This window comes from Camellia sinensis, chromosome 10 (genome assembly GCF_055761805.1).
Source record: "Camellia sinensis isolate YWXY chromosome 10, ASM5576180v1, whole genome shotgun sequence".
Taxonomy (NCBI): Eukaryota; Viridiplantae; Streptophyta; class Magnoliopsida; order Ericales; family Theaceae; genus Camellia; species Camellia sinensis.
In genome coordinates, this window is record NC_138970.1 from 184,178,241 (window position 1) to 184,203,809 (window position 25,569).

The 25,569-nt window shown below is 39.2% G+C and overlaps 1 protein-coding gene across 7 annotated transcripts in view; it reads left to right on the top strand.

Moving 5' to 3' along the window:
* Nucleotides 1-8,886: 8,886 nt before the first annotated feature.
* The window catches only part of RAD52-2 (cobalt ion-binding protein), a 36,100-nt gene continuing 19,417 nt past the window's right edge, over nt 8,887-25,569 (top strand). The window contains exons 1-5 of one of the 7 annotated variants that reach the window (XM_082893113.1): nt 8,935-9,443; nt 9,603-9,640; nt 17,080-17,171; nt 20,806-20,913; nt 22,816-23,415. In XM_082893113.1, the coding sequence (XP_082749239.1) occupies nt 9,049-9,443; nt 9,603-9,640; nt 17,080-17,171; nt 20,806-20,901 (621 nt within the window). In that variant the 5' untranslated portion in view covers nt 8,935-9,048 and the 3' untranslated portion in view covers nt 20,902-20,913; nt 22,816-23,415. Of the gene's footprint in view, nt 9,444-9,602; nt 9,641-17,079; nt 17,172-20,805; nt 20,914-22,815; nt 23,416-25,569 lie in introns of those variants that run through there. The other 6 variants (XM_082893112.1, XM_082893111.1, XR_014343043.1 and 3 more) reach the window with 6 other exon arrangements.

A 25,569-nucleotide genomic window follows, 5' to 3' on the forward strand; every position in this document is an offset into this window, starting at 1 on the left:
TCCTAGCAGACTTCACTGGGGCTGGGTTTGGACTTCCCTTGGCTCACCTACAAATACATGAATGAGCGTGAGCGATAGCCCAGTGAATAATATCAAATATAACAGTTACATAACAATATGTAGAACAACATGCTCCAAACGGCCTTGGGCCCAATTCATACTTCTGTTTAACAGCAAAATATATATAACTATACGAAATGCAAGTCAAGTAACTGTAGCTCCAAACATTCTGGCCTTTGGCCCATCCGGGTTTCCATTCATGGCAAAACGGCCTTCGGCCCATTCATTCATGTCAAACGGCCTTTGGCCCATTCATTCATGTCAAACGGCCTTTGGCCCATTCATTCATGTCAAACGGCCTTTGGCCCATTCATTCATGTCAAACGGCCTTTGGCCCATTCATTCATGTCAAACGGCCTTTGGCCCATTCATTCATGTCAAACGGCCTTTGGCCCATTCATTCATGTCAAACGGCCTTTGGCCCATTCATTCATGTCAAACGGCCTTTGGCCCATTCATTCATGTCAAACGGCCTTTGGCCCATTCATTCATGTCAAACTTTTGTCCACAATCCCAATTAACAACTCATAATATTTATAGGGGAATAACAATTGGACATTGACAAGTTTTCAAATATTGATATTACTCACAGTGATCGGCTTGTGGATGCGCCCTGGAGCTTGACCCTACACATTTCATGAATACAAAAGGGTCACTAACAGTTCAATTCGTTCTTTAATTCACATATTCCTCTTTAGGCTTTGTTCTTATCTCATTAACTCATTTACAATGCTTAACACATGCCTAAGAGTGCTTACAAGTGAAAGAGAACGGAAAACGAATCACAGAATGTATGAACAAAATTCCAGAAAACAGGGTCCCCGCTCGAGCGTAAGATTCTCCGCTCGAGCGGACCCTTAAGGCCTGCAAGGTACTGGTTGCACAAAAGATGCGCTCGAGCTGAAGGTCCGTCTACAAAGATCCACGCTCGAGCGTGAAATGTCCCGCTCGAGCGGGCATCCAACTCTGCAAAAATGCTGGGAGCACGATTTTCCCGCTCGAGCGGCCATTACCCCGCTCGAGCGGACCTCAAAAATCTGGGTTTCCCAGATCGTGTTCTTGAGCTCCAAATCAGTTTTCCATCTACATTTCTTGCATGCAATGGTTCAAATTACACATTTACACATGCTAACATGCTACTAATGCAGATTACAACATTAGGAAGCTCAATTACATGAATTATCTACATGCATGTCCCAAATTGTCTCAAACCCATCATCAACATGCTCAAATTCAAACATTCAAGACTTATACTCCCATGATTTGTACATGCATGTGGGAGATGCTCATCATTCTCAACTTAGATGGTACAAATGGTGACTACAACATGAGCTTTACCCAAAACTCCACATGAATCATGTGTTTCAAGCTCAAACATGCAAATTCAAAGTAATTTCTTACATGCATGAGTTCTAAGACTTCAATCTCAACAAAATCGACTCATTACATGTTCTTGATCACAAACAACCCTTGAACTTACAAATTACAAGTAAGAGTTCAAGAAATCACTTACCTAAGAGCTTCAACACTCAAGCTCTAGCCAAATCTTGAGCTAGATCTTCAAATTCCCAAGTCTTGAGCCCAAATTACACAAATCTCTCCCTTTTTCTCTCCATGGCCGGCCTCTCTCTCCCTCTCAATTGTCTAACTCAGATTTTGAGTTTTAAGAGAGCTAAAGGGGAGTGCAATGCAAATATACAACAAGCCCCACTAACAAATATTTTAATATAAAATAATGGGGTGCTTAATTTATCAATTTAATCAGTTTAAATTGACCAGAATCAAATTTCAATTAAATTTCACCGTAGGCCCTAAAAATTATGCCAACCACAATGGCGTAGTCAATTTCGGGTTCCGTGGCCGATAAGGCCCTCAATTAAATTTCCAAAACAGACTACTCAAACAGATATTCCTACGATGAACAGATAAAATTTCAAACCACATATTTTCACATAGTGGAACACAAAATCATATCAAAATACATAATCACATCATGTTAAGGACCAATTAACATACTACGGAACAGGGGTGTCACATTGATTCCTAGAGATCGAACCGCTAGATCCGTGTTCTAAGGTTAGATTCTTGATCTGCTCATGATGTTCTCTATGTTCATGTTATTGCATTGCATGATCGGATATGATTTGTAAGCCATGCATTGTTTTGAAGTTCGATTTTAGAAAGAGAAAATGACATTCATGTGTTCTTCAAGAAAGTCTTGTTTTGATCCGAAAGCTTGCATAAAGAATCATGTTTTTGTGTTTATTTCCGCAAGAATTCCAAGTACGGGTACCCAGGTCCATGTTTTCAAACTCATAGCATGAAAATCCCAGATTTGTGATGACAGATTATGATTGAACATTCATATTTTTCATGTTTTCACACTCATGTTCTTCATGTTCATCAGCAGAGGGAAACCCAGAGTTTCCCGACCTCTTTTCCTTGCATGTGGCCCTCGAGAACACACCTCGGCAAGGAGGTGTGGAACCTCGGCCTAGACCTGGTTAGTGCCCAGCATGCTTTTCCGAGATCATTTGCATACATAAGAGACTTGTTTGAAAGTGCATTCAATAGGCTTTGCCCTGTGTTTGTAGGACTTGGGCTTGTCTCGACCCCGACGTGTGAAGAACTAAGTGAGTGGTATTTTTAATAAAGCTATGTTACACTTGCTTTCATAAATCTCGTCTTGCCTTGTTTTGAAAATTACTTGATCTAGCATGAATGACTATCCCTACTTGTATATTAAGCACTATCTTGTTTTGATGACATTTCTTGAAAGTCCTTAGCTGCAGGGGACTATAATGCAACTGCACTCTTGTCTTGAAAGTCCTTAGCTGCAGGGGACTATAATGCAACTGCACTCTTGTCTTGAAAGTCCTTAGCTGCAGGGGACTATAATACAACTGCACTCTTGTCTTGAAAGTCCTTAGCTGCAGGGGACTATAATGCAACTGCACTCTTGTATTGGAATGTCATCACCCCCCCTTGTATTAAGTAGATGTAATAACATCCAAGGAACTTGAAAGGCCGGCAATGAACTTGATTTCCCCCTTGATTGTAAAGTATGCTATGTATTGTTTTGAAAGAAATCTTGGATATCAATCATGCAAAACCTTTATTTCTAATATCATTCACTGAGTATCCAAGCTCACCCTCTCTATATATATGTAGGTGAAGAGCAAGAAGGCAATGAGGCCTAGACGTGTAGCCGATGTGTTTTTGGGTACATTGCCGACATGTTTTGGATTAGCATTTTGTACCATCTTGAAGATTATGCTTCTTAGCCTATATTTCATGTGTACTTGTATATGTCGGCTTGAGAAGCCTTTTGGTCAAGATGTATTTTGTATCTCATTCCCTTATTGTATCTAAGTTATAAGACTTTGTAAAAATGTATGTCATTTCATTGGACTTAAGCACGGCTCTCATGGACTATTTAGATTCTGTATATATATATGTTGCTTCCGCACTTGTAAGCCCCATATTTTATACTCTGATTGTGTGTGATTCTTGTAAGTCGGCCTTCGGTAATCTCGGATTACTGGCCATCACGGCACCAAACTACTAGGGGCGGTTTGGGGGCGTGACAGTTGGGGCCATTTCAAGTTATATTTATGTTGGATTTGGTTTAAGACTTGCTCCATGGGTGAGTTGAGAGGGGTATACCGCTCGAAATGACCGGATGGACAGGAAGGGGCCGAACGGTCGAAACGTGGTGGTCGGTCGGAATATTAGGGGGATCGGTAAGTGAATTGAGAGTGTTTGGGCTCGGGTCTTTTCTCTTTTCTTTGGATGGTGGGGGTTTGGATGTAGAATATTAGTGAGGAGCCAAAAAATGTTTAGTGTTCATATATTTCTAGGCTTTGGTTAGGGGGATGACCATAGTTGTCAGAAGATTTTTAGAGAGGGAAAAGAGGAAATTAGAAATCGGCTATGAAGGCTATTAAAATGACCTTGTTATCATTCTCCTCAACCTGTAAGGCTTTAGTATTGAAGCTAGTGACAAAGCTATGCAGTGACTTCCCTTCCATTTGTCGAATATTTAGTAGCTGAGTAGCTTGGCGTCGTTGATGCTGAGCACCAATAAAATAGATCAAGAAGGATTTGCTCAGTTGATTAAAAAAAGTGATAGAGTTTGGCTGGAGCTAACTAAACCAGAGTCGCGCCGACCCCTTAAGTGCAACAGGGAAGGCCCGATACATGATTTGATTAGAAAAAGTGTGGAGGATCATGAGCGTCCTGTATGTTTCCAAGTGGTCGACTGGATCAGTTATACCGCCAAAAGTGTCGATCGACGACATTTTGACCTTAGGAGATTGTGACAACCCTCACCTCTGATTAGTGCTAATCTATGATTAAGCATGATAAGTAACTGATAAGAACGAAATTCTGAACTGATTGTATGAGTGTATTGTTTTGAATGCATTTCTATCTGTTTGATTACTGAATGAATCTGTTCATGTTTTAACTTTGAACTACGAATTGAAGGTCTTATCGGCGACCGAACCAGAAATTGATTAGTGTTTTATGCTAATTAGAATTTATGTGATTTATGGTAGGTTTAATTAAATTTTTGGTTTGGAATGATTAAATTAGATTAAATAAAGTTAAATTACATTAATTTGAATTTACTACCAATTTGCCATTGAGTGGATTATGCTAGGCCACTACTTCTCTCGCCCTTTACATTGTTTAGCATCTTTCTTCACTTCATCTTCTTGAGACCAAAACCGAGTGAGAGAGGGAGGCTTGGAAGAAAAAAATTGTTTTCAACAAGAATTAGCTTGGAGACTTGGAGAAATTGAAGGAGATTGCAAAAATTGAGCTTCTATACCTAGAATTCAAGATCTAAGGTAGGAATTCACCTTCTTAATTACGAAATGAAGTTGTTTCTTGCATGGTTGATGGAAAGATTAGTGATTTGAGTCAAGGATTAGCTTAATGTGTTAAATTGAGAGTGATTTCATGTATGCATGTACATGTTCTAGCATTTTGGAATTGTTCTTCGTGAAATTCTTACATGCAAGTCCATATTTTGGTTGTAGTCCATGAATTCACCTTGATTTTGAGCTCAATCTTACATTTGATCATGATTTGGAGCATTGGAGTCCATTAGAACTCATGCATGTTATATTCTTGCTTAGTTCATGACAGTTTCTTTGAATTGTGTTCAATTGGCTTACCTTTGGGCTTGATTTTACAAAATTGATCTTCAAAAACATGTTGTAGTATGAGTTTCCAAGTGTTTTCCAAAAAATTGCCCTAAAAGGTTGAGTTTTGATGTGTTGAATGCTTGGTTTGAGCTTTGAAGGCAAATCTGGAAATTCCAAATTTGGCTTCCACGCTCGAGCGAAGGATTTCACGCTCGAGCGACCATCGTTTTGTTCAGAGCTTCGCTCGAGCGACGGAATCCTGGCTCGAGCGTAGATTGCAAGCTCTTAGGTTTTTGGTGCACGCAGACGCACGCTCGAGCGACGAGACCTACGCTCGAGTAAAGAACTGTGTCTCACCCTCGAGCGAGCATCGAGCGAGGATTTTCAACATCCAGCACTTTTGCAGTTTTACAGACCGCTCAAGCGAAGAAATCCACGCTTGAGTGACCCCTCTGTTTTGGCAAGCTCGCTCGAGCAAAGAAAGCCATGCTCGAGCAAGACCCATGTTTCAGTAAAAATTTGAAAAGTGTTTTAAAGTGCATTTTGGCATCCTCATTCCATCCTAGGCATTCTTAGGCCAAATTTAAGGCATCTTAATGAGGATAATGTTATAGAACCACACCAAGTCTAGATAAGGGGTTAAGTTATTGATTCCCTAGTGCATAACTTAGTGTGTATTCATTTTGTAACTGTGTAAGGTTGGCATCCGAGGACGCTCATTAGCTTATCTGTAGCCCAGTGCTTTGTGAGTAACAATGTTGTAAAGATATGTTCAATTATGATTATTTTCTGAATGATCAACTGTACTGCACTGCTAGCTTCTCGTTTATGAACGGCAGCGTGACGTGGTGGATGATGATTATAGAAGAGTTGAGGCTCCTCCGATGAAGCTGCGATCCCTGAGGAGGGAGATGTAGGCCCTTTAGGTTCAATGACTGAGCTTGTGGTGCAAGGGATAAGAGAGGTGGCCCTTGGGACATATGTGGATAGAATGAGTGATGATGGTGGGTCTGTTTTTGGTTTGGATGAATGTCTTGCGGTGGAGGAGGAGGAAGAGTAGGCAGATCACGCTGGAGCAAAGTGTTAATCAGAGCTTGGTTTTGTTCAGCCAAGCAATTGTTACTGTTAGTAAGTTCTGCAAAATAGGGAGGTGAGTTGTTTGGTTTAAAGGACTCAGCTTGAGGGTTTCCAGCATTATGTTGCGAAGCCATGGATCTCGTCATAACCATTCACTCCGACGAAGAAGGTGGGCGATGAAGAAACTGTTCCTGGCGACAATGAACACAATTGTCTACTAAGGTAATTTTCCACAGACGACGCTAACTGATAATGCAGTCTGGTCGGCAGGAAATGGGTCAGACTGATCCAAGCTCTCTGAGATGGTTGTCCTTCGTCTTCCTAATCACACTTGTAACAAGTCCAGTAGAAAGGTTTTGAAATGGGGGTGGTTCCTTTCTACGGACCCCCCGATGATCAAATTAGATGAGGATGTGGTCGTAATAACAGTTTAGAGAGAGAGAGAGAGAGAGAGAGAGAGAGAGAGTAAATTACTTGTTACTAAAACGTTCCTTAGAAGCTTCTTTATATCTCTTATTAATAATTTCCTTATCTATTCATGCTGTCCCATTGGTCGAAAGTCTGCCACCTGCTTGCCGTTGGCCATGGCCATTTCACTATGCCTCAGAGTGAGAGGTCTTATTGTATTTAATGCCTTGACAATCGCATTTAAGGCTTAGCGCGTGGGTTCAATATCTTTATAGAATCTTTTGTCAGCCACGTGGCTAGGCTCTTGCTTGACACATGTCCAGCTAGTGCTTAGGTTTGATTATTGTGAGTTCTCTATTGGGTTTGGTGTTGGACTTGTTCAGCTAGACTTTATGATAACTAATCAAATAATTGTTTGGGAAACCTATAGCAACTATGGGTTGGGCCCTCTTGGTAGGAATGGCAATGGGGCGGGGCGGGGCCGGGGATCACACTCCTCGTCCCCGATCTCCGATGGTGAAAAATGCCCCGGCCTCGATTCCCGACGGGGAACATATCACCCTCCCTGTCCCTGCTCCCAAATGAGGATCGGGTTTCCCTGACCCCGAAAATTTCCCGGCCTAAATTTGTTTCAACAACATCACATATACATTTTTAACAACACAGATTTGAGACACACACACAAAATCATCAATTTCATCAAACAGATCAACAACAACATAGAGACACATACATTTTCAACGACAACAACAAAATCATTACTAGATCAACGATCAAAAAATAAAAAAAATTGACAGAAACAAACATGTATACATAAGTGATGAGATTTGACTCGGATCTGAGAGGACGACGGAGGAGATCATCTGAGTGTGCTTCGTGCATCATCAATACAGATTTGAGAGATAGACAGAGGAGATCTGCTGCGATGGTGACTAAGACGAACGATGGAGATCGGCAACCATGGACGACGGAGGAGGATGACGAAGATGAGAGGAGGGAACGGAGGAGGTGGCGGTGACTGGAAGAGAGAGAGAAGGTCGTGATGGAGGTAGAGCAGACAGTGGCGGTATAGCTTACAGAGGAGAGGTGCAAGAGAGAGAGAGAGAGAGAGAGAGAGAGAGAGAGAGAGAGAGAGAGAGACGAGGGGTCAAAATTATTGGGGGGGTCAAAATTATTAGAAGGAAAGGGATATATATATATTATATAGTTGGGGGGAAAACGGGGACGAGGCCGGGGTTAGAAAATATATCACCATCCCCGGCCCGAAAATTACCGGGGATTTATTTTTTAATACCATCCCCGGCCCGTCGGGAGTATTTTTCGAAAAAAAACCACTCTAATCGGGGTCGGGGGAACGGGTCCCCGTCGGGCCGGGTTTAAATTGCCATTCCTACCTCTTGGGCCTTGCCCTATCAATATTAATTAATAATAATTATAATATTTGTCACTTTTTTATAATTATTTTTTTCTGTCAAATTATTTTTTCTATTTTTCACAACACTAGAAAGAAATCAATTTAGTCCTCCCTTTAAAATTTCTTAACCCGAGCTAAAACAGCATAGGTTAACAAAATTGTTTTGTTTTATATGTTTTATATCCTTATCTTATTTATAATTTTGGAATAAATAAAAAATATAAAAATATTCATTTAGTTTAGTTTTAAAATTATGACTTGAATATGAAATTATGTTTTGAATTTTAAATTTTTGAATCATGATTTAAAAAAATAAAATTTATTTGATTACGAGTTTTGAAAACAATTTTGAAAAATTTGTAATTTTTTTAATTATTTAATATGTAGAATGTGAGAAAATATGAGAAGAGAGAGGAGAAAAGAGAGAGGAGAGAGGAGAGAGAAATACGAAAGAAAAAAATAATTGATTAATTAATTACTAATAATAATAAAAAAATTTAAATTATATTTAAAAAATATATTTAAGTCTCGTTTGGAAACATGCTAATTTAGTAATTTTTTAGTTATTTAACTAAAATATGAGATAAAAAAAATCAGTATGTTTGAAATGATTTTTTTACTTTTTATTAAAAGATATGTAAAAATTAAAATTTTCTTTTTTAACTTTTTAATATGAATTATTAATTTTTTAAATAATTTTTTAACTTTTTAATTAAAAAAATATTACTTGTCAAACGAGATGTTAGTTAAAATATTCTATTATTGTACTACCATGTACTACCTAAAATTCCAGCTACCCTGCATTTATGATTTCTCTATATATAAGAATGCAAGACGGGCAGGGGCTGTAAAGTTCACCCACCGGTCTGCTCATATCATAATACTATATTATTTTTAGCTCGAGAAGTCCAGGTCCTCTTTTCTTGTCGCCGAAATATGGCCGTTCAGGGCGGTGGTTTCCTGACCCAACCGGCGATGCCATCAACGAAGGTTCGCTTCCCGGTGGTCACACCCTATTCCTGGCACCGGATTTCCTGTAGGACTTGGACGGAGTTTCGTCTCTGTACTACTACTACTACTAGTAGCACTCGGGGAGGAGGAGGGTCTTCGGCGGTGCGCGTATTCGCTAATGGCGGCGGCAGCAGCAGCAGCAGCAGCGAGACTAATAATAATAAGAAAGCAGCTTCGGTGCCAAACTCCAATTATGTGGTGCCATTAGACAAGTCCTCCTGTATCACTCGCCCTCTCGCCGAGATCCTTCGAGACCTCAACAAGAGGATACCCGATAACATCATTAAAACTGATGATGCTTCCACCCCCTTCATCCCCTGGTACAGTCCTCCTTCCTTTTATATATACACACACACATATATAGAAACATTTTATTAATTTTCTTATTTTGTTCCCTTCTTCAATTTGATGCTTGATCACTTGATCTGATTGAAATTTTGTGTAATTATCCATCTTATTCTGATGATCTATCCATATAGGTACCATGCCAACCGTATGTTGAGTTTCTACGCCCCAGGTGCGATCTCTCCTCTATCATTCAACTTCCAAGTGCCTTTTTCCTCCCTACCATGCGTAGATCTTTCTCACTTGTATTTTTTGGGGTTATTTCTTGGGTTTTTTGTATGTTTTTAACCCATTTGTTGGGCTTTCTTTCATAATTGGGGTCTCCATTTTTGTGAAACTATTCCTCATGCATAGGCAGCCATAAGTCATCGTAGGGTTTGTGTGAACATATATATATATATATATATTTTAGTTACAAAAGGTGGCCCAGGCCAAACAAGAGAAAACAAAGCTGCTATCTAGCATAATGCCAGTCTGGTGCGTCTTGAGCAAGGAGTTACTTGATATGTGACGACGGAATTGCCACCATTCTCAATTGGACATCACCATGAATAGCTTCGTGAGCAATTGATCGGCACAACTGTTAGCTTCACAAGGAACCCCTTTCATCCGACATACCCATGTCTCCTCGAAGAGCTTTCGAATTTGCAGAACCAAATTATGATCCGGATGGTTAGGATTTGGAGTTTGAATAAGATCAATACCCTCTTGGGAATCTGTCTCAAGATCCACTTTCTTACATCCTTGTTGCCAAACCTGTCGTAGTCCTTGCCAGATAACCCATAACTCCACAGTTAATGCATGAGCCCCACCTAGCCATTGTTTGAATCCTCCTATCCAAAACCCAGCACTGTCTCTAAAAAGACCGCCTATACTTACGCCCGGATTACCTGTGGAGGCCCCATCCGTGTTGACTTTAACCCAGTCAGGTAATGGTGGTTGCCATCCATCGCATCTATCACCACTCTTCAAAGTACCGGCTATTCCATTTGCCCAAACCACTTCATGCACTAAACCCTGAATATCTGTTACCGGATTAGTAAAAGTTGGGTCATAAATTGACTTGTTCCACCATAACCAAACCATGGCAATAGTCCCCATGAATAATAGTTCCCAATCATCCTCCATATCCCTGCCCCAACATGTCTCAGCCATGTTCGCATCAACCCACTGTTGTAGAGGGCAAGCAAAAGAAGACTGATGTTTGTTCGGATGAACTAGCCTTTTCCAAATATTTCATAGGACTTTGCAATCACATAATGCATGTAATGTTGTCTCACTGTGAGCACCACACTTTGGGCAGCCACCGGTAGCAGATAAATGTCTTCGAAATTTTACATGATACGTTAACAATTGGTTATGCCACACAATCTACAAAAGGCATTTCCACCGCTGTAACCCTTTACTCTTCCATATAGTTTGCCAAGCTTCTCCTCCCCTCTTGTATGCCTGCCCACTTGGTTTGATAATTCTACACACTTATCCAACTGTAAAATTCCCACGATTTGTATGCTGCCTAATTTGCCTATCCACATTTCCATCTTGTGGCAATACTGTTGTCGGCCGGATCCTATCAACCACTTCTGGCGGAAGGAATTGCTCAAAGCTGGTAAGCTACTCCACCTCCAGCCCTGTCCATCTTCCCAAAATTGTCTAACTAGTTTATTGACATCTTCTGGTGGCACAGCTCTAATAACCACCTGGATCAAAGGTACATCACCAACCCAGGTATCCAGCCAAAATTCAACTTCATCACCATTACCGATTTTCCACTTCAAACTATTTTTCAGTATTTGCCCTCCTTTGGTAAGACTATGCCAAGTATAGGGGGCTGTATTTGCTACTGGCTCCCAAATCTTCTTCTTGTTCTTGAGCTATTTACTTCTCATAACTCGTGTCCACAGTCCAGATTCTTCTTTAAGCAAATGCCACCCTGTTTTGGCCAGAAGTGAGAGATTTACATCCACCATTCTTCGAATCCCCAACCCCTCTTCCTCCTTGGGTTGGCTTACCTTTTCCCAGCCAATAAGATGCTTTTTTTTGTCTTTGTTCGTCCCCTCCCCATAGAAATCTTTTTGTATGACGATCTATCGCTTCACACACAGCTGCAGATATCTTAGTGGTCTGCATAACAAGCACCGGAATGGAGTGGCCCTTTCCCCCATTGACAACTGATGGGCTTTCCAACCAGCAAGCCTTTGTCAAACTCTATCCAGCACAAATTGATAAGTGTCTTTACGGACCTTTGAGGGTAGCAACGGAACTCCTAAGTGTTGCCCAAGATCTGAAGTCAATGGAACATTACATTTCATGCTCAAGTTCCCAGCTCGAGCTCTATGAATATTTGGGGAGGCAAAGAGTTTAAATTTCTGGAGATTAACTTTCTGACCTGATATCACACAAGTGTTGCAAAACCTGTTGCATGACCTCTGCCTTTCTTTCCTGATGCCTCTCCAAAAAATAGTAGATCTTCTGAGAAGTGGGACAATATTGGACCCCTTCTCGCAGGATTTAATGGCTTCCGTTTCTTAGCTGCAACAGAAGCTTCAATACTAAAACTCAGAACTTCCATACAAAACACAAACAAGTAAGGTGATAACGATCCCCTTGCCTTAGTCCTCAACTAGGTTTAAAGGACTCAGTTTTTTCACCATTCCATAGTACCACTAATTCCACTGACTTAATTTCATGGGGGATTAGGGAGACCCAATTATGTGGAAATCCCATTCTAGTGTTGACCTTTTGAAGGAAACACCAATCAATTCTATTATATGCCTTCTGAAGGTCAATCTTAATTGCCATAACTCCATTGTTATTCTTCATCTTATGCATAGAATGTATTACCTCTTGAACAATAATTACATTATCGGTAGTTTGCCTCCCTGGAATAAAGCTTGATTGAGTTGGGCTTACTAGTTTATATAGCAGTGGGCGAATTCTTCCAACCAACACTTCAGAGATGATCCAAACAATCACATTGCATAGACTAATAGGGCGAAATTGGGCGAGATTCTCAGGATGTTCAACTTTGGGAATTAACGCGATTAAAGTCTTGTTAACTTCGCTTGGTAATCTTCTTACCATGATAGCTCTCTGCACTGTCTCTGTCACAGAATTACCTACAATATCCCAAAAACGTTGATAGAAGAGCGGTTGTACCCCATCCGGCCTTGGGGCTTTAAAAGCCCCTTTGGAGAATACTGCCCTCTTAACTTCTTGGTTAATAGGCTTAGTTAGGGCTTGTTTATCATGCTTAGAGAGAATTGCATGTGTTGGTACCTCAAACTCCTCCCTTTCTTCACCATTTGCACAGTATAACTCTCGAAAATAGTTAACTGCCATCGACTTCAAGTCGTTCTTATCTGAGCACCAAGTTATATCCAATTGTTTAAATGAAAAGATTTTATTTCTCCTCTGTCGTATCAAGGTTGAAGTATGGAAATATCGAGTGTTCCTATCCCCTAAAGCTATCTTTTTGGCCCTTGATTTCTGAAACCAATTGTAGCAGAATTCTATTGTATTCACCAGTCAATTTTCGCTCCAAGTTTTCTAAGAATCTACAAGGCCCATTCCCCAACCACTTTTGAATTCCATTGAGCCGAGCTAAAAGACTTTTCTTCCGTTGAAAATGTTACCAAAAACTTCATTAGCCCAAGCTTGGTTGCTTCTGAAAATCTAGCAATTCTCACACCAAGATCTCCTTTTGTATAATTCCATGTTTGATTAACAAGTGTCTCGAATTGAGGGTGAGTTAACCATGCGGCTTCCATACGGAATGTCTTGTATGCCTAGGAGGAATTACAGCATCCAGTGAAATTAGAATGGGGAAGTGATCAGAGTGAGTGTGTTGTAAATGTCGCACTCCGGCTTCAAGGAAAAGAGTGCGCCACTCCGAGTTACACGATGCTCGATCTAGACGTTCTTTAATGTTGTGTGTGCCATTCCTTGAATTAATCCATGTGTAACAGGGCCCAGTACATCCCATATCAATAAGTTTACAATCATTAAGACAATTTACAAACTTTGCACATTGTCTTCTTTGCACAGGAACACCCTATGGTTTCTCATTACCGGTAGCCAATCCCTTGCCACTAATCATGGGAGGGATAAAACTTGTGCCAGATTGGTAAGACACTCCCAAAATTCTCCATGGGATGCTAGACTTGGGAAGGCATATGTAGTTGTGAATAACCAATCAACCTCATTCTTTCTTTTACTAACCACACTAAGTGCTTGTGACATAGGGGGTAGAACATCCACCTCAACTAACTTCTCTCTCTAGAACATCCAAATGCTGCCAGAAAACCCAATTGCCTCAATTTTTGTGAAGTTGTTAAACCCAGTTCGACCCATAACTTGATCAGCACAACAACTTGAAACTTTTGTTTCCAACAAAATCAAGATCCAGAGGATTGTGACCTCTCACCAACTCACAAATTGTACGCAAAAAATCGTGTCCTTTCATGACAATTCCATACCATAATCTTCATTGGAAATTAATATGTATTGAGCCGAGAAAGTCAGCTAGTTACCTATATTCATGGCTAAACACTCAGTGTCAACCTTGTTCTCTGAATCATTTGCATCGCCCTCATAGCCTTCAATATCTTGAATTCCCAATTAGGATTGGAGGAAAAACTCTCCATTCCTTCCATTTCATGCTTATCCTGTCGATCATGTATATTCAGATGTCTAGTAACGATTGATTCATCAAGTGGTTGGTCGGAATTTCCTTTATAGAAGCTTTTCAGTAAAAGAGAACTAAGAGGTGGGGAGGATATGGAAGGTCTGTCGGTTTGTCCCTCATGGCCCCCCATACTAAATTGAGTTTATTTTAATGGGGGAAACTCGACAAGCAATAAAGGTCTAGATGGATTATGGGGAGTCTCATAGACATCTTTGGTATTGGAAAAAGAGAACAGAGAAGTGGTTAGTCTAATCCAGATCTAGGGCCTTGCACTATGATATCTTTTTTATTCGAATTTCTATTTATTGGGCTACTTTTCACCACATGTCGATCACTCTTATACCCCTATGCATTACCTGCATTTCTCAGTGTGGACCCCCCGAATGTGTGGTAGCAAAATTTATTACACCATGACCTTGATTAGTACGTGTGGATACATTACCAAGAGGTTCCTCTATCGCTTGGTCATTGCTCTTATCATTAAGAACCCCAAATTTGGATCCAACACTAGCAAAATGATTCTCAACGTTCTTTCTCTTTTATGCCCATTATTCATTCCACTATCAGTCATATTATCATTTGTGGACCTATTATTTTGTTGTTCACCTCGAATGGTACTCTGTGTAGGATGCACACGTTGTTTGGCTAACATCCATAGGCCAAATTCGGGTTGCCTTGATTTTTGTAGACCATCATCTTCCTCACCTGGTTGATCTGAGAAATTTTGTTGCCCTACCCTCGATTGAGACGTCACTGGATAAAGCTCCGAACATTCCTCCTTGTGTCCATACTTCCCACAATGAAAACAAATGGAATGTAATCCCTCATATTCTACTATGTAAGGGGAGGAGTTAATCCAAACCTTAGGAACCAAGTGTTTCATCAAGTCGATTTGAACACAGATCCTAGCATATTCCCTACGCGCCTTCATCTCTGACATCTTGTTCGGTTTGACAGACATTCCTACCAAATTATCTAGTCATAGGAGCAACTCTACATCAAAATGTTCAATTGGCAATCCAGGGAATCTAACCCATAACATTGTAGTAGGCAACTCATCTTTCACTGGTTAAAATTAGGACACCATTTTCGCACAATAAGGTAATGTCCTAAAATACCCACAGACCATCAAACAACACATGCCTATAATTGTTTTTGGAAGAGAATTGTATTAAATAATATCCTTCACCCAACCCTACTGCTTCAAACTTCTCCTGCAATCTCAATACATGTTGCATCCGTTGGTACAACACCTGATATCCCACCATTCTGCCAAGTAATTTTACTAGAAGAGCTCCTTTCCATGGTGCCCTCAAGCGCTGGAGTTCTTTTTTCTCTATCTCTAGACGCGACCATTTGGGCTCTCTCCAGACTCGTTTGCTCACAATTATCATCCCTATCCTCCATGTTGTCTTCTGCATTAGAGCCTTTATACCAATCTGCATCCAAATCCACTAGAGCATCTCTAAACGAGGGCCTTCCAGTAGCTACGTCCACTTCCTCCATAGGTTCAGATCGGTCTTCCACCATATCCCCCGGTTCATCTTCACTAACATCTATACCCACCCTGTGTTGACGTTTAACCTTCTTCTTACTCCGTCGGAGGTTGTCTGTTTCCTCTACTGTCATAAGCTTCCCGCAATTTTCTTCCATTTATACGCACAGTGCAACAATGACTGCATCCTTGGTAAGCACAACTTTTAATGAGCAAATTACTTGAGTTTCAAGAAATATTCCTAGTCAATGGCACTTTCAAATATGGAAATGCTAATTGCTTTGTGTGAATATTGAGTAGTTAACATTTCTAGAAAATGACGCAAGAACACGTTGTGAAGAAATAAGGAGATCTTCCTATATCGAAATAGCAGTTGAAAAAATCAGAGACAAATTCCTGGATCACCCAGTGAGAATGTGGAGAAGAACATGTCCAGTTTGGTGTCTTACGATATTTGTAATTTATGTCTTATAGATTGACAAAAGTAAAAAAACTAGGGAACCTGGTTGTGTGACTGATCTTCGGACAGCTCTTGCTGAAGTGGGCCAGTGTTAGACTGTTATGTAATAAATATAAGTTCAATTAATGTTTTCAAATCCCAGAGTAGGAGAATAGAAGACCAGTGATTGGGCCTATTTTTTTTCATAGATTGATTGTCAGGCTTGTAATTGGTTTGAAATTGTTTTGCACACTGTAAGAGCACATTGGCATTATTGGGAATGCAATCATTGTATATGGAATTATGGATTTGTATATCTTTTCTTGTTTTTCAGTTTAGCTTATACTTCCGGCATCTTTATTTCTAGTGAGGAGAGTAGATGTGCATTTCTAGTAATGTTGCAAGTCCCAGTGTGTAGGTCACACTAGTAAAAAAAAATAAAAAAGCTTAATCCGAAATTTTCACATTTCACATTCATTCCTGTTGTTCTAATATGATTTGATCCCCCAAATTACCAACTTGTGGTAATGACTGTTCTAATTTTATTTTATTTTGAATTCATAAAATGTATTTGGTCTCATTCTATCCCATCTTAACATCTTTCATATTTACATTAGATATTGTTTTGCATGTAAAAATCAGTTAATATTGAGTTCTATGTATCCATTTGATATGGTATTGTCTGTTCACTCCTTTGAGTCCTCTAGTGGTTGGTCAATTTGTCATCATCATCATCATCTCCCTTTTTAATTTAAGGGGAGATGTTACAGTAGTTGAACCTTAATAGGGTTATATTACTGCCATGTAGTCTCCGTAGCTTCCATTCTGCAATTTGTAATTGATTCTTTATTTTCCTTACAATTTTTGTACCCTAAATAAGTTGACAAGAGTTCTCATAATTGTGATCATGGAAATTTGACACCTAGGTTGTCACAATTATAATCATGACAAATATTCAGATTCTTCTGATGTTTAGATTTTTTGTTCCAGGTTGGTGTGGAGAAGTACGTGATGTTATTTTCTCTGACAATGGAAGTGTCACTGTTGTATATCGTGTCACTATAAGAGGTTCTGATGGGGAGGTACAGCTCTTACTTTAATCTGATGTAATAATAGGTCCATTATATTCTCACACATGGCGATGGTTACCCAAATTGAAACAAATTTAATTTATAATACTCATGTCATAGATTGTTGTTTAAGGCTTGGTTTGGTTTGGTATGTCACAGATTGCTGTTTATTGTCTGGGACATTATGATGGACCATTCATTTATTAATTGCATCTATTTAATTTTTTTAAACAGTTGGTTTCATGTGATAATCTTAGCAAATGCATCGAAGAAGCACTAAGACATTGTTACCATACTTTACGATTGTTGATTTTTAGCAAGGGCTTATATTAATATTTAATAACTAGAATTGATTGTCATACATAACGTATGTCTGTATACATAAAAGTCACCTTTGAGCAATTTCATGTGCTTTTCAAGTTCACTTATGAAATAGTACAATTTAATCTTTAACTTGCTTATTAAGTTCTGAATATTGAAGAGTAATTTAAGCTAAAATTCTAGAATGTTTGAGTTATTTTAGTTCTTGGATTCTGCAGTCCTTGTATATGCCAGTAGCTTACTGAGGTTTGCATACTAGTCATGTTTGAGCAATTTCATGTGATTTTCAAATTCAATTATGAAATAGTACAATTTAATCTTTAACTTTCTTAATATTGAAGAGTAATTTAAGCTAAAATTCTAGAATGTTTTAGTTATTTTAGTCCTTGCATTTTGCAGTGATTTTATATGCCAGTAGTTTACTGAGGTATGCATACTAGTCTTTTACTGGGGTATGCATTCTGGAAAATTTAGAACAAACTAAGCTGGGTTCTCAATTTGGTCTTATTGGTTTCCTTTGTGCTATTTTAGACACATTGTCAAGATTATAAACATGGGCAAGAATTAGGTAGTGGTAGTTGAGAGACCTTCAAATTGTCGAACCAAGGGGGTTGATGAGGTTGAGTTTTCCCCCATGGTTGCCAGCCTACATGAGGAGACCTTCTCCATGCATGAAGACAGGAAGAATCTACCACCTTACTCTCTAAAGCTGTCCCTACTCTCCTCCTCCATCTTCAGTGATCCATGCCCTCGTTGTGTCTACCATCTTTCTAGAGGGCTATCCCACTGACAATCTCACCACCTTCCATTCACATCTTTATTCCCTAGGTTTGTCACCATAAAATAATTAGTTGATCTATTGAGAGTGGTAATAATTATGTTTGTCACCAAAGGAGAAGGGGGGTTTGGCTATTGGTAATATTTCGACTAGGAACCTGGCCTTATTTGGCAAGTGGTTGTGGAGATTTCCAACTGAGAGTGATTCACTTTGACATTCTGTTATTAGAAGCAAAGTATGAGATTTATGATAATGGTAGAGATTCATAGATTGTTATGAGGGGTACTTGTCGTGCTCCTTGGAAGTTAATTTATCACATTTATCCACTTTGGTCTCGTTATCTTTCAGTGAGGGTAGCTAATGGGGAGCTTGTTTGATTCTGGGAGGATGTTTGGGTGGGATCCTCTTCTTTTGCCTTAGATTTCCACATTTATATAGAATGGCCCGGTCTCACAATTGTTCTATTGCTTCCATGGCTTCTTCATTTTTGGCTCCAATTTCTTGGAATTTTAATTTTTCTAGAAATCTCAATGATATGGAGATAGTAGAGTTGACATCTTTTTTGTCAAGACATGACTTTTTTTCTTTAGTTCTTCTTTTGGAGGATAAGAGGGTTTGGGCTTTTCATTCATCGGATATCTTTTCTTGCAAGTCTTTTTTTGACAAAATCATTGATAATCCTCAAGTGTCTTAGTTTCCTTTTTGTAAAAGAATTTGGAACACTTGTGTTCCTTTTAAGGTGAAGGTGTTCATGTGGTCCTTGGTTCATGGAGGCATTTTGACAAATGATACACTACAAAAAAAGGAGACCTAATCAATTTCTAAATCCTCAATGGTGCATTATGTGTTGTAAGGATGGTGAATTCTTGGATCACTTATTTTTGCATTGTCCAGTTACTTTGAACTTATGGTACAAATTGTTTGTTTTGAAAAATGTTATGTGGGTGTCCCCAAAAGGTGGTGGGCACATGCTATTAATTGACTTTCGCGCTTTAGGAGGATCAAAGAGGACCAAAGTGCTTTGGTATTGTGCCGTCTTTGCAACTTTTTGTGTTTTATTATTGGAAAGAAATGCGTGTGTTTTTGAAGATAAATCTTGGGATGTGGTTTTTTTTGTGGGAAAAAGTTTGTCACTTAACTTTATTTTGGGCTTCGGTGACTCCTCTCTTTAAGGGGATTCCACTGTTTTTGTTAGCTAAAGATTGGTTGTTGGTGTGTGTTGAATATAGAAATCAAAATATTATGTTTGAATATGGAAATTAGAATATGAATTATTTTGATTGTAAAAATCTTACCTTGTGTATATTGTTTTCTAAATTGTATCATAAATATATTATATATACATGGTCTCTACCTCATTGATCGGTAAGCCAAATAATTCTTTCCATTCTTTTTGGTATCAGAGCCTCCCTAGCCATCTCTCTCTCAACCACCCATCACTTCTCTCTAGCCTCCGACAACCTTAGCCCAGCATTAACCCATCCTTTGCAGCCCCTTTCCTTGTCTTCAGCTCGTCAGACCTTCTTTATCCTTGCCAAGGCTCTGGTTGCTACTGACCAAACTTGGTTCTGGTCTTACGTGCTTCGGCTGCCTCTTTGGGTTGTCCATCGCTGTTTTTGTCCCTTTCTTGCGTGATTGGACTGATGTATTAAGTCCCTTTGTCTGCCCTTTTATTCTTTTGGGCTACCGGATTTATTCGGTAGCATCTATTTGAATAAGCCGTTGAGTTTTTTCTAGCTTCTTATTTTTTCTTGGACTGTGTTGCTATCTTTGTGTGTTTTTTAGCCCCTCTTTTCCCACCATAATTGATCCATCCTTTGTTGATATACCTACCAAGCTTGTCCCAATTAGTTCTGATTTTTCTCTTTCTCATCACACCCCTATTTCTCGTATTACGAGTGTGGTGTTGAATGAGAAAAATTTTGCCGCCTGGAGCCACTCCCTTAAAACTCTATTTAGGGGGCAAGGGAAAAGCTCATTGTGGCGTTTCTGGTCATGTTAAGGCTCGTTGCTTCAAATTTCATCATGAGTTGAGACAACATTCCTCTTGCCCTTGTGGTGCTGGCACCCCTTACATTGTGGCTCTAGTGGATTCCGCTACTCCTGCTCCAGGGTCTCCTCATCTCACTAATTTACAAGAGCTATAGACTCAGATTGGTCAGCTTCAGGCTCAGCTTGGATCTCTTACTGCCAGTTTTCCTGGCCCATCATTTACCACTGCTGCCACCCTTGCAATAGGTATTCCTACTACTTTCCATGTTCGGTTTGCTAGTCTCTCATGGGTTCTGGATTTTAGGGCTAATGATCATATGATGGGTGAGTTTTCCTTTCTTTCTTTGCTAGTCCCTACTACTATTGCCCAATTTGTGTCTTGCTGATGGTTCATTATCCTCTGTTCGTCATAAGGGTGTAGTGTCTTTATCCCCTACCATTACTTTATCATCTGTTTTACACGTTCCAAATTTTGCATATAATCTCTTATTCGTTAGTTGTCCTGGCAAACAATTTAATTGTGCTATCTTCTTACCCTCCTCTTGCCTTTTATAGGACTTGAGTTCGACGAGGATTTTTGGCCAGGGCTATGAGCGTGATGGGCTTTACTACTTTGAGGATCCACCGAACGAGCCTACCTCTTCTTCCTAAGTTAGTTTTCAGGTCTCTGTTTTGCCTGCTTCCATGTCTTGTGTTTTTAATATTCAAACTTTAGAATTATGACACACTCATATGGGCTATGTTAATTTTTAGTATTTATGTTCACTTTTTTCTTCATTTAATAAAGCTTGCAAATTCTAAGTTTCATGTGGTTTATGAGTTGTCTAAGCATACCCGTACTAGTTATATCCTTTATATGACTCGTGCTCCTAGTGCTTTTGATCTTATACATTATGATGTCTGGGCTTTTCCCCCGTCACTGCTTTTTTTGGTCATAGATATTATATGACTTTTATTGATGATCACACTAGGTGCACTTGGATTTATCTAATTCGTTATAAGTTTGACGTCTTTCCCATTTTTGTCCAATTTTTACAGATGGTTAAAACTCAGTTTCATATAGTTGTTAGGACTATCCGTTGTGATAATGGTGGGGAATATATTTCCAATGCATTTCATTCCCATCTTAATCAAACCGGTATTCTTCAACAACTTACTTGTCCTCGGACCCCTAAGCAAAATGGTGTTGCTTGACGCAAAAACTGTCATATTATGTCTGTTGTCCGGTGTCTTCTTCGGGGTATGGGCGTATGGGTGTTCCTTAGTCTTATTGACATATGGCTGTCCTTATTGATGTTTATCTCATTAATAGGACCCCTAGTCGTGTGTTGCATGGACTCACTCCGATTTATATCCTTATGCCCACCACCACTCTGTTTCCACTCTTACCTCGTGTCTTTGGGTGTACCGGTTTTGTTCAAAATCGGAATCCCACTCACACAAAATTAGATGACAAATCTATTCGTTGTATTTTTTTTGGGTACTCTTCCATGTCCAAAGGGTATTAGTGTTATAATCCTGTGTCTCGTCACTTTCACCACGCTTTAGATATTACGTTTTGTGAGGATCTTCCTTTCTTTGGTACTAACCCTTCTTTGCAGGCTTCTCCTTCTGTTACTTTCACTGTTCACCTGGTAACCATTGTGGACGAGGTTGAGAATGAGGTTGTCTGCCTTTCTCCTTCTCAACCTTCGCCTTCGCCCCCATTGCAAGTATACTCCCGTCGCCCATGCACTCAGCCCCTCCTTGCCGCCTCTCCGATCTTTGGGTCAGGTAACTCTTCTCCTTTAGCTCTTCCTCCACCTGCCCATCGTAACCCACATCGGGATCGACATCCTTCAAATCGTTTGAGTTATTTGAGTAGTACTAATAATCCTATTTTCTAGTATCTTTCCTATGATAGGGTTTTCGCTTCTTACCATTCTTTTCTTGGCAAGCTTGAGTCAGAATCCATTCCTCATTTTGTGTTTGAGGCATTTCAGAATCCCAAATGGGTAGCGGCTATACAAATTAAGATGGCGGCCTTAGAATAGAATTACACTTGGGATCTTGTACCTTTATCTCTGGGGGAAAGTATAATTGGTTGCAAATGGGTGTTCACTATAAAGTACCTCGCTGCTGACTCAGTTGACCGTTACAAAGTCCGCTTAGTGGCCAAAGGTTTTACACAGATTCTTGGCAAAGATTTTGGTGCCACTTTTGTCCCTGTTGCCAAACTTATTTCCGTATGTCTACTTGTCTCCCTTGCAGCATCTCATTCTTGGCCTCTTCATCAGCTTGATGTCAAGAATGCATTTCTCCATGGAGATCTTCTTGAGACGATTTACATGGCTCCTCCGCTCGGTTTTCGGGTTGAGAGGGAGTGTTCGGAAAAAGTGTGCTGGTTACGCAAATTCTTGTATGGTCTGAAACAGTCTCCACGAGCATGGTTTTGTCGTTTCAATTATGTTATTATATCTATAGGCTTTGTTTAGTGCCACTCCTATCACACTTGTTTCATTTGCCGGAATTCTGCAGGTTAGTGTATAGTCTTATTAGTTTATGTGGATGATATTATTCTTACAGGTGATGACTCTGTCAGCATTGGTCAAGTAAAGAAGGACTCGTGCCAAACTTTTAATATTAAGGATCTGGGATGTCTCAAATATTTTCTAGGAATTGAGGTGGTTCGCTTAAGGGAGGGGATCTCATTGTCTTAAAGAAAGTACACCCCTTGACTTGTTTTAGGATACTTGTGTGTTAAGATATAAACCTGCTTTCACTCCTATGGATCCTAATGTCAAACTCACATTAGAGTCTGTGAGTTACTAGCATGCATTAGCGTCTTGTTGGACGCCTCATTTATTTGACCGACGCTAGACTTGACATTTGTAGTTAGTGTTGTGAGTCAATTCATGTATGCACCTTGTAAAGAGCACCTTAATACGCTTCATCTTATTTTGAGGTATTTGAAAACTTCTCCTGTCTTAGGATTGTTCTTTACCACTGGTCTCCAATTTGGGCTCTCCTGTTTCACCGATGCAGACTATGCAAGATCTAGGACTATGCAAACTTCTCCTGTATTTTTACTTTATTTTGTTTTTACTTGTAGAGGATGCCTTATCCTCAATTTTTTCCTTTTGATTAATCAATAAAATTAATCTTTGTTGTTGATAAAAAAAAAAAATTGTCGATCTATATGAAGGGTTGCATTGTCTCTTTTGGAAATACTTTTATTCGAGAATAAAGTTTTGGATTTGGTTATTTCTTGTCTTCCTATTTACCTAGATGAGTTAATGCATCAAATACTTGTAGAAGAGAAGATACTTAGAGATTTAAACGGTCATGTAAGAAAGTATAAGCAAGGGTACGAGATGGAATATGGTGGACATGGCTTTGGTTACTGAAATGAGGCTGGAGAGGGCATCTTAGATTTCGCACTAGGATTTGATCTTACAATGACGAACACCTTCTTTAAAAAGAGAGAGAAGGGCACTTTATAACTTTTAAAAGTGGGTCAAATAAGAGTCAGATAAAATATTTTCTTGTAAAAAAAAGCATGTCATTTAATATGTAAAGATTGCAAAGTTGTCTCCTAGAGAGAGTCTAACATCACAACATAGGCTAACAATGCTATATATATATATATATTAAAGGGCAAAATCAAACCAATCTAGATAGTGGAATCTAAAAGGTACGAAATTAAAAATTTTTAAGGATAAAACACTTACAGAAATAGCGTGGAGTTTGGAAGGTGGTTCTAATACCATGTGGAATCTAATGGCGGAATGCATTAAAAGAATATCAAAAGTACTTGAGGCTTGTTTGGTAACGTTTATGTTTATATTAACAAAATTTTTGAAAACTATAAACAAAACTTGTTTGGTGTCTGTTTTCGTTTTCAAAAAGTTGTAAACAGTTTACAAAATTTAGTATATTTTTGTAAACACAAAAAAATTGGTTTCACATTCCCTCCCCTCCCCCCCCCCTTTCTCCAACCTATTTTGACCACCATCCACTGCTAATTACCACCATTATTGATCAATGTCGTCGATGACCTCCTCTGGGCACCACCTCTTGCCGGAAACAACCTTCGGCCACTGCTAATCATGTCCCACTGGTGACAACCACCTTTGGTGCTCGGCAACCACTCCCAACCACCATTTCCAGCCGTCAACAATCACCTCTTGCAAGCCGCCCCTTTCACTTGCTTTCAAAACAAAATTTTAAAACACGTGTACCTATGGTTGCTAAATCATGAATCGAATTCTTAAACAATGACGATTCACTTTATTTAATATATTATTTATATATATATTTTATAAAAACAATTTCATAATATATATAATTTTATATGTTATATATAATATATAATTTCATAATATATATCATTTTATATATTATATATAATATATTTTTAATCTGCATATAATATATACATAAATAATATGTATTAAAGTGCAAGTGTGCAAGTGCAACATGATATATTATATATATATATATATTAATTATTAAAAAAGGATACACAACAATGCAAATGAAAAGACACATAGAAGTGTAAATTTCTGAATGAACTTGGATATTCAATTGTGTATTTGATTACAACAAGACCCTAGATTATATAGCCCTAACTCCTAAACCAAAAAAGGAAAACACAATCCGCCTCAATCACGCCTATACACAATCACGCCTATAATATGTACAACCAAAATCATGCCAAATATAGAATATACACATTATATTCTCACCCCCTGCTCAAATTCAAGGTGTTTTAGCATAAAACAGTGAGAGTTTACTAAGAAGAAATCGAAACTGAGCTGTAGTGTGAGTTTTGTTGAAGAAGTCCATAAGTTGCAAAGCCGAAGAGACGAAAGGAAGCGAGATAGAGCCAGACTGCAGATGTTGATGGACAAAGTAACAATAAATCTCAATGTGCTTCGTCTGCTCATGGAAGACGGTGTTATGGGCAATCTAAATAGCATTGTGGTTGTCACAGTAGAGGGAGGTTGGAGAAGACTGAGGGATACCCAAATTAGATAAGAGACAACGAAGCTAAACAATTTCAGCAGTAGCATGAGCTATAGCACGGTACTCAGCTTCGGTAGTAAAGCGAGCAACAACAGTTTGTTTCTTGCTTTTCCAAGAGATCAAGGAATCGCCAAGAAACATATAGAAACCATACGTATACTTGCGATTAGTAACATCACCAGCCTAATCAGAATCAGCACAGGCCATTAAGTTCAGAGAGGAAGTAGATGACAATAGGAAACCCTGAAATATAGTATCGCGAAGATAGCGAAGAATCCGAACCAATGCAGTCCAATGTGTGGAGCGAGGAGT